General features: G+C 40.8%; 1 protein-coding gene across 1 annotated transcript in view; it reads left to right on the top strand.

Annotated features, from left to right (window-relative positions):
- The window catches only part of LOC129326272 (suppressor of tumorigenicity 14 protein-like), a 36,774-nt gene extending 32,443 nt beyond the window's left edge, over positions 1-4,331 (top strand). The window contains exons 13-15 of the mRNA XM_054974429.1: positions 1,953-2,227; positions 2,726-2,862; positions 4,173-4,331. Coding sequence (XP_054830404.1) covers positions 1,953-2,227; positions 2,726-2,862; positions 4,173-4,331 — 571 coding nt within the window. The remainder of the gene's footprint in view (positions 1-1,952; positions 2,228-2,725; positions 2,863-4,172) is intronic.
- The last annotated feature ends 9,147 nt before the right edge of the window (positions 4,332-13,478 follow it).

Below are 13,478 nucleotides of genomic sequence, written 5' to 3'. Positions count from 1 at the left end.
ACACCCTTATTACTAGTAAGGAAAACCCACTATTTCCATAAGTTGGTGATAGATAACATAAATATTGTATACATTTTATTAATACATTATGGACTGTGTTATAAAGCTGGGTTACTTAGACTAAATTTATTGAAGGAAAAGTGTAACTTGATTTTTTTAAACCATAGCACAGAAAGTTAGTTACACCAAGCAACACAGATGGGTGAAACGGATTTGTTTGGATGGCTAAGTATCACTGAAATATTGTGCTGAAGTAGTTTATTTTCACTATGCAGAGAGACCAGACAATGTCCAGTCATCATAAGGTGTGCATGCCATAGACTGGAGGGGATGTGAAGTATTAATCTGCTACAGTCCTAGCTGTCAATAACAAATTATATGCTTTTCATGCATTTGTACAGAATAATGGAATATCCACGGCCCCCTGAATACATCCAACAGTAGTTGGTTGTCAACCATATTTTTGAAAATGAAGTGCAAAATATCAGTTATACAGGCTAAGGTTGTATATAGTTGCAATTGTGGATGGGAGCAAACACTGGGTGTTTTGCTGTGAGATAAGATCTGCTTCTTCCCCACTTTGCTCCAGAAAAGGTTCAGCTTCCAGTTCAAATACTGATTGATGTGAGCTGTTCACTTGTTTGTTTTCCAGATGTTTATCTGACCAAATATTTTGTGAAAATTTTTAATGGTTATATATATATATAACAATTTAATATCTGATTTTGTGATTGACACAGAGATTTCCCAGTCAGTGCTGTGACCAGCAGAAGTCTAAGTCTATTTTGTTATTGACTCGAGGATCAACTCTTTTCAAATCTGTACATGCTCTAAGTGTACAAGTTGCCTGCAATTTTCCAATATATAATATGTTTCATTGTCAATTCTATTAATTAACTAATCCCCTACTCTGGGTTACTGTGCAGAAATCAGTTAACATTTCTTCTGCAACTTCAATCAGAATTATATTTAAGAACTCTCTCACATTTTTGCATGAGATTAGTGGAGATGATAGAATATAAAATTGACAGTTGGGTAGCCATCATGGATTCACAGATTTATAGAGAATCTCTCACTAATCCCTGCCTCTGCTTGCCAATCCCCTGCTGAGTAGCATGAGGAGGCAGACTGCCAAAATGGGAGTGCGTGCTCTCATAATCCCTGGCTAATGACATCACTTCTGGCACAAACTGGAAGTCATGGTGTCAGGCCAGGGCCAATTCTGTAACATTATGTTTTTGGCCTAGTGTTAAAGAAATGGCCTCAGTGCAACACAGTCACTTCTGAATTGCACCAGAAGTGATGTTATCAGCTGGGGATGACAATTGTTTATGTGGACACTGGTAAGATCCTGTCACTCCCCCACCTCCCACTGGTTTCCAGGGGAAATCTGGCAAACCTAGTGGTGGGTCCACTCACAAAATGGCTTCCACAATAGGCAGAGCCAACCACAAAAATGCAAGGAGTATGGTCATACATAACTCTTCAGCATTTCATTCAGAACCTCTGTTTACCAGGGTGCTTTTTAAAATGAGCATATTGTTTAAGAATGAGAGCTGCTGTAGCATAGTGGTTAAGTGGTTGAGCTGCAAATCAGCACTCTGCTGGTTTGAATGCCACTACTGCCATAAGCTCAGCAGGTAGCCTTGGTAACCCTTGACCATAAAATTCCTACCAAGAAAAATGTGTATTTCACTTAAAGCTCTTGGTGCTGTAAAGTTAGTATCAATAGCTAATCATGATATGATCAACATTTAGTACTAACTGTTTACCACCATACAAAATGGTACTTTTTCTGAAGTTTTTCTTTGCCCTATCTGATGGATTATTTCATGGTATTCATAAACTTCAGGTGCAATCCACTGAGAACTGATTTTGCACAATCCCTTTTGAAATGAATGGGAACTGCATAAGAACAGTGCTTGGAGAACTGCTTTTTGTCTGTTTTTCAGATACTCTATAGCATCTGGCTGGACAGCATATATGGGTATAAGGATCATTAACAAAAACAGCAATAATCAAATAGCCATGCGATCTATCAAAAGGATTATAGTCCATCCACATTATGATCAATATATCTCAGACTATGACATTGCCCTGTTGGAAATGGAGGCACCTGTATTCTTCAATGAGCTGGTACAGCCCATATGTTTACCAAGCAGTCCTAGACTATTTATTTATGGAACTGTCTGCTATGTAACTGGCTGGGGAGCCGTAAAAGAAAATAGTATGTTCATTTCTGGATATGTTTATTGCAAAATGCAAGTGTGACACTAATTTGTAGCCCCTCCAAAAATTCAGAGGTTCATGAATAAGATTTGTTGAAAGGTTTTAGAGGAAATAAGGTCAATAAGATCTGATGGAATGTTTTTTGTAGTTCTGAAAATACATATCCCCAGTGATGAAAGAGAGAGCCCCTTAATTTCAGTGTGTTGTCTGGAGCTGTGTTTTTCATAGCTCATTAGGAAGGTAACAAGATAAGGAGTAATTTGAAATAAAGTGTATATTTTATGTGTTAATTTTTCCAACTGCTTTGCAAACCTTTTTTTATGCAGAAATATAGGCAAATCAAAGTAATTAAGTTCTTCTTAAAGCCTAAGTATTTATTCATTTACTAGGAATGATCTGTAAGTCAAGGCAGATCTTGATAGTTTTTGATTTTCAGTCTTGCTCTTTGTGATTTTAAGAGTTTTATTTGACTAACTCCGTGTTTCTATTGATTTAGGTCAGCTTGCAAAAGCTCTACAAGAAGCTAAAGTAAAAATAATTAATCAAAGTATTTGTAATAAGCTTTATGATGATCTGATCACATCTCGGATGCTGTGTGCTGGAAATCTTAACGGTGGTATTGATGCGTGCCAGGTAAAGCAGAAAATAAAATCTCAGAAGGCTACAATACAGAGCAATTTTCAAATGCCTGTTTTTAAAAAAGGATTTGCTTCAACAGTTCTTTCAAAATATAACTAACATTCCTCTTTCCACAGTTCTTACATTCATAGCAGGAAACTAGGTCTTATTCCTTTTGATGAGGGCGGAGGGGGGAGGATCTTGTGGTTATACCTTTATTTTGCCACATGGTGGCATATTTCTTCAATCAGCAGCTACAGAGAATCAAAAAGAGGCATCCAAAATGTAGTGTGTAAGCTTTCACTATCTCTTTCCTCAGGCTGAGTGGCAAAAGAAAACATAAAGAGGAAACACCAAACTGTTTCTTCACTGCATCCCCTGTCCCTCATGTCTTTTATCCTGGTAGATCCCAAGATCCTTATCATGGTCTTTTCAGTGGTCAAAAGGAGCCTCTGCTCACTCTTGACAGCAGAAAACTAGTAGGATCCAATCCAGGATATTTTTCTGTGCAGCATTTGAGTTCAGTCTGAAGTTAGTTGCAGAATGCCTTTGCATATATCAAGACAGCTATAATTTGTGCAAAAGGTGCCTGCAAATGTTGGGCTGTCTTTTTACCACAAACATATCTGCATCCATTTGCAAACATGTTTCTTTGATTTCAGTGGCATTTACATCTAAGATATTTATGATGATAACCAACTGATATCTCTATTTTGGTTTCGTTATTAACTAGATTTCCTAAGCCTAATCAAACTGAACCTCATTTCTTTATGTTGCTAATGTTGGAGTTATGTTCAGATCCATAGACTAAAGTGAGGTAATAACTGAGACACATAGAAACACCTTCAGACTTATGATTCCTGTTCTGGTAAAGAAGATTTATATGTTGCAATGGTTTTCCACACGAAGTTTCTTTCTGAACCAGATGCTTTGTGCACCAACAGTGCTTGTGTGCACCCCTTTGTTGGATTGTCATATGAAGCACCAGTGGTGTCGTGTACAGTTTTGATGGTGGGATGAGACATAACAGCACTATCAGCCTTGACAATTCCAATCACTAGTATTCAGTGCTCTCCTTCCTCATTCATACGGTGCTGCCTAAACTGATAATATCAACTGATAATGTATAGATATTTGTACAAAATTGGAACCTTAAGATTTGGACTATCATGTATAGAAATGGATAAAGCACCCCATATTTTAAAGGGAGATATCATAGTGATGCATAATAGGAGGATAAATCTAAATTTGACTAAGCACCTTGATGAAATTAAAAAATGAAGTTTTTCTGTTCTAATAGCTGGACTTTTGTCCTTCTCCTTTAGGGTGATTCTGGAGGCCCATTAGCCTGCTTAGGAAAGGGGAACAGATGGTACCTGACAGGAATTGTCAGTTGGGGTGAAGGATGTGCTCGAAGAAACCGCCCTGGAGTTTATACCAAGATCACGGCAGTTTATGACTGGATTCGCCAATACACAAAGTAACAAATGGCTTGAGGGAAAAACTGAAAGCACAGACGCATCTTTATTTACCCTTAATTCTCACAAACAAAACAGACTATCATGTTATAAAGAAGATGTTAAGAAGAAACATTATAGGTGTTTTTGGGTTGACATACAGGAAATATATGCTAATGAATTTTGCACTACCAAATAATAGTGTGGATTAGAAAAACAAAGATTAATGTAACATCTTTCTGGATTTCCTTGATGGTCCATCTGCAGAAATTCGGGAATGGGGCAGAACTTTCATCATTGTCTACCTGAAACTATTTTGAACATTCTTCTGCTTTACATACTCACAGTTTCCCCCTTTTCCTCTGAAGATTGTACAGTTTTAGGATTCAGAAAGATCTTTTTTGAGAGTTTCAAAAATATGGAAAATAAAGGCTAGAGGGGTGTGCTTGGTGGGAGCTGTGGACTTTGGAAGTTTTAGTGTCCTGTGTAATAATAAATCCTATGTGATTTACAGTGCAAATCCTAAACAGAGTTATATCCTCTGAGTCCATTGGGCTTAGAAAGATATCTCTCTTAAGAACTGCACTGTTAATATTCTCTCATCTTGATTCTTTCTGTTTCCCAAGTGTTTCCAAATCTCTATCAAGCCACCCTGCACCATTCACCAGTAGCTTGGAAGTTGTACAACAAGCTATGCAATAGCAGTCATTCTTCACATTTAATGAATACCTTCTGCCAAAATCAGAGCATTCATACTGTCATATTTACGTGCAGAAGCTTAGCAATGAAATTGGAAATGTGGATGTTCTGCTAGCATTTGGACACACATTTGTTTTACTGAGGATATTCATTTGTTGCTCTTAGACTTCTTTAAAGCTTTTATAGAGTACAGCTGCTCTGGTCACTGGTACATACATAATTGCAAACAATTGGCAAGCAAAGTTATGCATGCAACAGCTGTCACCTGTTCTTTACATTTTCTTTTGATCTGAACAACAAGACGTATTGTGGCCCTTCAAAGACTAACTTTTTATTGTAGCATAAGCTTTTGACTGCAACAGGCTAACGGGAAACTCTCTTGAATTTATATCTTGTTTGAGATGTTTTGTCTCTCCTCTATTTAATACAATTTATTCATATACATTTCCATTTGCCTTGCCTCTGGGCTATTCTTTAGATAGGATATTTTTTAAAAAAATTACATGAAGTATATATTGATATACACACCCATACCAATAACTTTGCTACAGTACAAAACAAGGAGCCCTCTATTGGAGGAGTCATGAAACGTCAGGGTAGAACATTTTTACATTTAAAGAGAAGCCTTTGGAGAGGGGGAAGGGTGACTTGTATGTGCTGAGCTGTAATGGAAAAAGAGGACCATTGTTGGGACTGTGGGCCATTGTGATATATTTATCCAAATAAACATTTAAAAATTATTGTACAAATCTGAGTATCATTATAGGGATAGATCCAGACTACATTTGGAAAATCCCACTCATTCCTCTTACTGCTGCTGATGAACCCCCCACCCCCACACCCTTGTCTTCTTATTGGTCACTTGTCCCCCAGGAACAGCATCTTGTGGACAGCAGTGAGCTGTAGTGGGAGAGGAGAGGCAGGAAAGTTCTATTCCGCCAGTGGAAAATTTATTCTGGATTAGAGATGGGCACAAAACAGGAAAAAAATGAACCCTGAGTTTCGTGGTTCATCGCATTCCACAAACCATGAACCACAAATTTTTATGAAATTGTCCTGTTCAGTGAAACGATTTGTTGGGTTCATGATTCGCCCTACAATGGCTCCCTTCAAACCCAGAGATGCCAAACTCACAGGAAGACTTCAGTAGGCTCTCCTCCAGCCACCCTCCAAGTTTGGTGAAGCTTGCAATACATTGACTGGGAGGTGCTACGGGCTCTGGGGGAGGGAGTGGCCTCTGTCAAGCTATGCCCCAGAGCCAGGCAATGCTCTGAGACTGGGGTGGGGTGGAGGAAAAAAGGCACCCTCACTCAACAACCTTCCCAGCAAGGACAAGAGCAGAAAATAAGAGGCTTTTCAGAGCCAAGCTACGTGACGCCTTACACAGGTTGGACACTTGTCAGTTTCCCTCACGTTTTGATGAGAAATGTAGGCATCCTGGTTTTACAGCTTGGCTCTCCATTACAGCTGCAAGACCAGGATGCCTACATTTTCCATCAAAACTTGAGGGAAGCTGACATGTCTCCAACCTGTGTCAGGCGTCACTTGTAGCTTGGCTCTCAGTCTTTTTTGAAGCAGCAGCAAATCTAGCCAAAAGCTTCCAAATCCACTCTCTCTCACTCCAAATCCCAGCAACAGTTCCTCCCTCTCCCTCTGTCTACTGGAACTGAAAGCAGGAGACAGACCTGCCTAACAGGGTTTGGAGGAATGAGATTGTTGTTCCCATGGCTACAGAAGGCCCATCTCCCCCCTGCTCATCGCTCTCATAAAACAGAATGGGGAGTCTCAGGTTGGCAGGGAGAGCTGCCTATCAAGGTTATGTGGGCTAAGATTGGGGTTTCCATGGCAACAAAAGGTCTGCAGACATTCTGATGCCTAGGGAATAAATGGATCAGTGCCAACCTGTCTGGCATCACAAAGCATTCACAGATCAAACTAATTGGCTCCCAAAGTCATGGATTTCATGACAAATGCAGCCCCACAAACTGTGTTTTCATGATACACAAACTAGCCCGATTTGTCACAAAATTTGATTCATATTTCAATTCATGCCCATGTGGAGTCTGGATCCAACCATCCTGTTTCTTGCATGATACTTTACCTACAGGAATGTACAATGCTAGAGGAAGAAGCTATGTATGCTTACAAGGATGTTTGGTGGTTGTTAATATGATTTTAAAATATGGATGGATTAATATGATTTTGATATAATTTTAAAATTATGGATTAATATGAATTTAAATTAACACATGCTCCTCTGTTTTAAGTGGCCAAATGAAAACCTCAAGCTGTATTTCAGGAAGAAAGTTGATACTCTTATGGATAGGGGACAGAAGAGGTAGAATAAACTTGGTAGTTCCACCCATTTGGTCATCTTGTCATTGTCCTGATAAAATAGTCCTGGCTTTCACTCACCTGCATTCAGTACTTCAGTTTTACCCACAACGCTAATTTTGGTGAAGGATGTCAAACCCATTTAATCTAAACTGAAATTGTACTCCAATTTAATTTAATTTAATTTATTGGATTTATACTCCGCCCTCCCCACATCAGCGGGCTCAGGGCGGATCACAATACAACTTAAAGCACGTTACATGATTCAACTGTCATCAAAATTATAAAGTACTACATACTATCATTAAAACTCCAAGTTTTGATTGTCCTATGAAGAGAACACCAAACTAGGGAATCTCCATATTTACTGTGGAAAACCTTTGAAAACCAGCATTAGACGACTGGTAGAAGACTTGCCTTCTCTGCCTTGCTTGGTCCTCCAGGGCAGCTGGTTGCCCAGTATGTGAAAAAGGATGCTGGACTAGATGGATACTTGGTCTGATCCAGAAGGGCTTTTCTTATATTCTTAGAGGGAAGACCCATCAGTGGGGTAAAGCTCTTATCAGCAGTTCTTGGATGGGCAGAAGTGATCCCTCTCTTAGAGGCTGTTTAGACATTATAAGTAAATCTATTTAGCAAATGCATTTTCAATCCTACAAGTGTTATGCATTGTTTCACCTGTTTATAGATATTTCCCAAATATCTGTGCTTTCTAGAATATGCTTAGCTAATAAAGTTTTAAAAACATGATCTCTGGTTTTTGAGAATGAGTGTGTGTTCCAGTGCCTTCAAGTCACAATCTGCTTATAGCAACCCTAGCAGGGGGCTTTCAGGGCAAGTGAGAAGCAGAGGTGGTTTGCCAGTGCCTTCCTCTACTTGGTGGTCAGTCGCCCTAGTACTGACCCCACTTAGCTTCTATGATCTGACAAGATAGGGCTATACCATCTACCTTCTCTTCCTTTTGGGTATATCTCTCTTGGATTAAACCTGTTTACAGACCATCCACTCAGTTTTTACATCTCTACTGGGAAAATGGTTCAGTCAGAGAACTGAGAATGGTTCAGTCAGAGAACAGATAACCCTCTTAACTCTCACTTCCACAAGGACACATGCACACACTCGAGTTTCTGTTCCAATTAAATGGAAAGGAGGGCTGATCAAAGGCAGACGGGCTATAGGGTTGCCAACTTCCAAATGAGGCCTAGAGAACTCCCAAGATTCCAATCCCCAGATCTCCAGGAATATCCCTAGGTCCTATCAGTACTAATCCCAACCCAAATGACTATCTATGATTATTCCAAGGTGAACAAAAAAAAGGATTTTTTTTAATTAAGCTTGCTCCTGGCAGCATACATGCAGAGTCCTGGGATTGCCAGACAGTGGGAAGGTGAGCAACTGGAGGCTAGGAGTGAAAGTCTATAGCTCCTATATCTGTTTGTTGAAATACTTCTTGGAGGCAGAAAGGAATGGGTCCCAAGCCACACAGGGCACAATTGTTGCAAAAACCATGATTGTGTTGATCATCATTGTTCTAGGCTTGTGTGCAACTTGCTAGGTAAAATTGTTTGGTTAATGAGCACTGGTGCTCACTTGATGTTCTCTCAAGTCTTGCCCTGCCAGGATCAATTCTGGAAGCAGCACTTTTACTGTTTGAGTTTTCAGTGCTAGATGACTGGCAAAAATGCTACAGTCATCTCGAGGTTAGACTGTGGTAACACACTCTAAAGTTACTTGCAAACTCCCCTGTTACAGAATGCTGCAGCCTGTGGGAACTGGAAGGATGTGTTCTTACTTTTGAGGAACAAAAGATTAGCGCTATCATGGTTGGTCTGAGTGTCTGCTGGGTTTCAGTATTCAAATAAATAGATAGTACAAATAAACATACCAGGTACTTTTTTAATTTTAATCTTCATACTCTGCCTATCAGCTGTTAGCCCCTCAAGTAATGTGCTCATTTGCTCCATGACGGAATACACACAAGTTAAGAACTACAGTTTTCCTGAAGTTCTAGTGGCTTCTTGATTAAAGGGGCTGTGTTCTGGCCTTCTCCTGCAGAATGCCTTGCAGGTGCAGGCATCTCCAGTACTCTTTTCCCATAAGAACCCTTTAAGAGATTGTATCTGGAATTTCCTAAGCTTCAGAAAGAGCAAAGTGCAAAATGGGGAGTTGTATGTTTGTTTTCAGAGCAATAGCAGCAATAGAAACTGATTAAAACACTACACAGGTATGTGAAAAAGCAAGTCTGAATTTTTTCATATGGGGAATGTCTGACCTCTGGACTTTAGTGGGTGACTTGCACAAGAATTTAGTTAATGATTGATTGTCTTTGGTAGCTTCCTTATTAACACAACTGTGTTGTTATAATCATAGCTAGAGTTTTCTTAAAGTAGTCAAGTAGGTCTAGAAGGCTGACGAATACTTCTTTAAAAAAAAAGAAAGAGAAAATTCATTAAAATATACAAGCTCATGATCCAGGCATGCCTGAAAAGAAGGTAGATCTGAAGTGAACATCAAGTTTCAGATGTACTTTCAGCACTAAGATGAAAGGTAATAATGTCTTCCTTTCCAAGTATCAATATTACTTATATCCTCATGATTGAAAATGTGTGTACCTTTATGAAAGAATGTAACTAGGGAGTTACTTGATTACAGTTGATGGTACTTTTACATGGAAAGCACCTTCTGTGATTCAGGCCAAATGTGAACTCCACATAATACACAATCCTCTCTCTCTTTCTCTGTAGAGATATCAAGGTGAATAGACTCCAACAAATCATCATCAATATATCTAATTCTCAAGGTGGCCATATCTGAAGATACTTAAATCTGGAGACTGGAGTCATGAATAGACATGGGCACGAACCGCATTACAAACGTCAAAAACCCATGAAATGGGCAATCACGTGATCACAATCCAGCAGTTCGTGATTGTCCATGGCAAACGAACCAGCATTCGGAAGAAGCCTGGTTCAGTGTGTTTGGCTGTGGTTCGGGAAGCCAGACAGTCAGGTGCCATCAATCAATTTCCCTGGAAACCGAGCCAGGGGAATGCCTGAACTCTGTCTGTGCTCCTTCTGTCACCCTGGAAACCCGAATCGAAGCTCAGCTTACCTTGATCGGCAGGTCTTCCTTCCAACCATAGAGCTGCCAAGTGGTTACAAGTTGGGAGAAGACAACTGGGGGAGGGAGGGGGGAGGGGTGTTCTGTAGCCACGGGCACTCCAATCTCATCCCTGCAAACCCTGATAGGCAGCTCTGACGGCCAAACACAGACCTCCTGTGTTGCTCTATGGGACCTCATCTTATAAAAACCACTGCGCTCCTGGGCTGGCTTTCACTTTCAGTGAGCAGTGGAGTGTGAGAGCTGTTGCTTGCTACTTGCTAGCCTTTGGGGAGAGACAGAGAGAGTATAATTGAGCTTGGATTTTTGTGGGAGTTTCCTGGGGGCCTCGGATTGGAGAGGGTATAACTCCAAGATCCCTATTGCAATCTTGACCAAACTTGGGTGCTGGCTGGAGGAGAGCCTGCTATACACTCCCTGTGAATATGGGCTTTCTAAGTGCAATGGGGGCCATTCTGAGCACCACAAACCGCAAACTGCGAACCGGTTCAGCAACGGGAAATGTCCGTTGCGGTTCGCGACTTCGGGATCGCCATCAGCACCAAACCACGAACCGCGGATTCATTAAATTTTTTTGGTTCGTGCCCATGTCTAGTCATGAACAAGTCTGATCTTTCTAGAAAGCTAAAAAATGCCCCAGGTTTGCAGAAAACTGGAAATCTTTTTTTAAAAAAAATACAGTGGGTCCTTAACCCCTTCCAATAATAGAAGCAGCACGGCACCTGTAGATTTAAGAAATGAATGTCCTCAGTAACTGGTGACAGGCAACCATATCAACACTGCCTGACTTCAAGCCTTGGTTTCTGTCAGTAAAAGGCAGGTGGAGGGGGAAAGGGCCTTTCCAGTCACTGGCATGTCTCATTGTGGCCAAGCCTGGCAGCAACCACCAGGTGACTTACCATTTGATTTGCATGGCTCACCCAGTACTGACGGCTTGCTACTTTCCAACAGCAGCCACCCCCAAAAGCCAGTGTTATATAGTGGTTAGTGTTTCAGAATAGGATTTGGGAGATCCTAGTCTGGATCCCTACTTTACCATGGAAGCTCACAAGGTAACTTGGGCCAGTTACTCATTATCAGCCTAACTTACCTCACAGGGTTGTTGTGAGGATAAAATACATGAGAGGACAATGATATAAGCTACTTTGTGATCCCATTGTAGGGAAAGGTGGGGTATAAATGAACTAAATAATAAATTTAGACAAGGATAGGGTACAGACAAAGGTAGGTTGGTGGAAGAAAGTAGGAAAAGATGAGGATATGGGGGCTACCAGGAAGAAGGAAAATGGAAATAGTGTGGTGAAGAGGACACAGGGGAAAATTAAGTATCCCTTGCAAGTCATTGTAGGCTCCCCACTGTACAACCAGGCCTGACCTAGCAGCTGGCACTGTGCAAATAGGCCAGGTAGAAGACGCCAGGGGAAGGGAAAGCTGAAGACAGGGATGAAGATAAAGTTAGAGCCAAGCTACAAGTGACGCCTTACACAGGTTGGACACTTGTCAGCTTCCCTCAAGTTTTGATGGGAAATGTAGGCATCCTGGTCTTGCAGCTGTAATGGAGAGCCAAGCTGTAAAACCAGGACGCCTACATTTCCCATCAAAACTTGAGGGAAGCTTACAAGTGTCCAACCTGTGTAAGGCATCACTTGTAGCTTGGCTCTCAGTTTGGCTGATGGTTGGGATGGAGAGAAGGAGGCAGGAAAAGGGAGAGGCTGTGGGGACTTTTAGGGAAAGGAAAGAAGAAATAGTAGAGGAGTGGAAAATGAGATGCCCCTTGCAAATCCTTGCAGGTATCCAGCTTGTTATATCTAATTCTGAACATGGCCCTAGATGCAGGTTATTAAATCTGCAGATTATGGTCATGTACAGAGAATGAAAGTTTTTCAACAAACTCAGGGAAATTCCCAGCTTTGCAGAAAAAGATCTTTATTAAAAAGATGATTTGAGATGTAAAAGTTTTGTTTTGTTTTTTAAAAAGAGAGAGATACTGCAATATAATATTGAGAGATTTCAGCTGCCATTTTAGGGGTTGCCTAGCAACTCCAGTAAGCAATTCTACAATGTAATGGCAGCATCATAAGAAGAGGTTGCAGCTAGACAAGAAGGGGGGGGGGAGAAAGACAGTGCTGTCAAGAAAAAATAGGAAGTGGTGAGTGGGGGGAGGAAGGAAGAGAGAGACCACACCACCAAGAGAAAAATAGGAGACTCATGGGGGGGAAGGGAGAGTGTGAGAAAGAGACTGTGACATCAAGGGAGAGGTGTGGGAAGATTAGGGAGGGGGAAAGGTCCATGCACCCCTGTCCCCCGTAGCTGTGCTTTCTCTTTCTATCCCTCCCCCCATGTCCAAGCCTCTTGTTGGAGCCGATAGGTATCTTGAAGTGTTTTCCATTCCAACCCAGTTCCATCAGCTTACCCACAGTGGCAGCAGATCCTCCCCTTTTCCAGGACCATCAAATTACATCAGCAAGGGTGTGCAGAGAGGAATACCAGATTCACACATTACTTAAAATGGTTGACAGCTCCTCTCCTACTTTTGTTCTTCCCATGTGAAAAGCAGCACTGCCGTTTCAGATGAATTTATATTGGGTTTCTAAGTCAATTGAAATCAGCAGTCTTGCATGGCCATCAGCCACATTTTGACCATCTTATGCTTTGCAATGCATATGCAATTTTAGTCTTACTGAATGATGACAAACACCAGAAAACCTTTTTGAAACTCTTCTCTGTTTGGGTATATGCCCTTTAAATGAAGGCCAAAGGTATTCTGTGCCGTTTGATTTTAAAAAAGCATTAAAAAAGGAATACATGTTGATTCATATGAGAATGTGTTGGGTTTCTTTTTGGTCAACCCAATTTAAACTGCTAATGGTGAGTGGCTGTGTGTTATTGGTCTTATTAGAGGTAGTGTTGTTTTCTACATTCGCCATATTTTAAGTTCTAATGTTTGTTTCCCACGCTGAATCTCAGAGCATAAGATCAAAGGTCCCATGCAAAGGGATGTGGAGGCATGTTTGTTCCATT

The sequence above is a fragment of the Eublepharis macularius genome, chromosome 3 (assembly GCF_028583425.1).
Source record: "Eublepharis macularius isolate TG4126 chromosome 3, MPM_Emac_v1.0, whole genome shotgun sequence".
Classification (NCBI taxonomy): Eukaryota; Metazoa; Chordata; class Lepidosauria; order Squamata; family Eublepharidae; genus Eublepharis; species Eublepharis macularius.
Note: the sequence above shows the minus strand (reverse complement) of the source record. Positions and strands in the feature narration are given on the sequence as shown.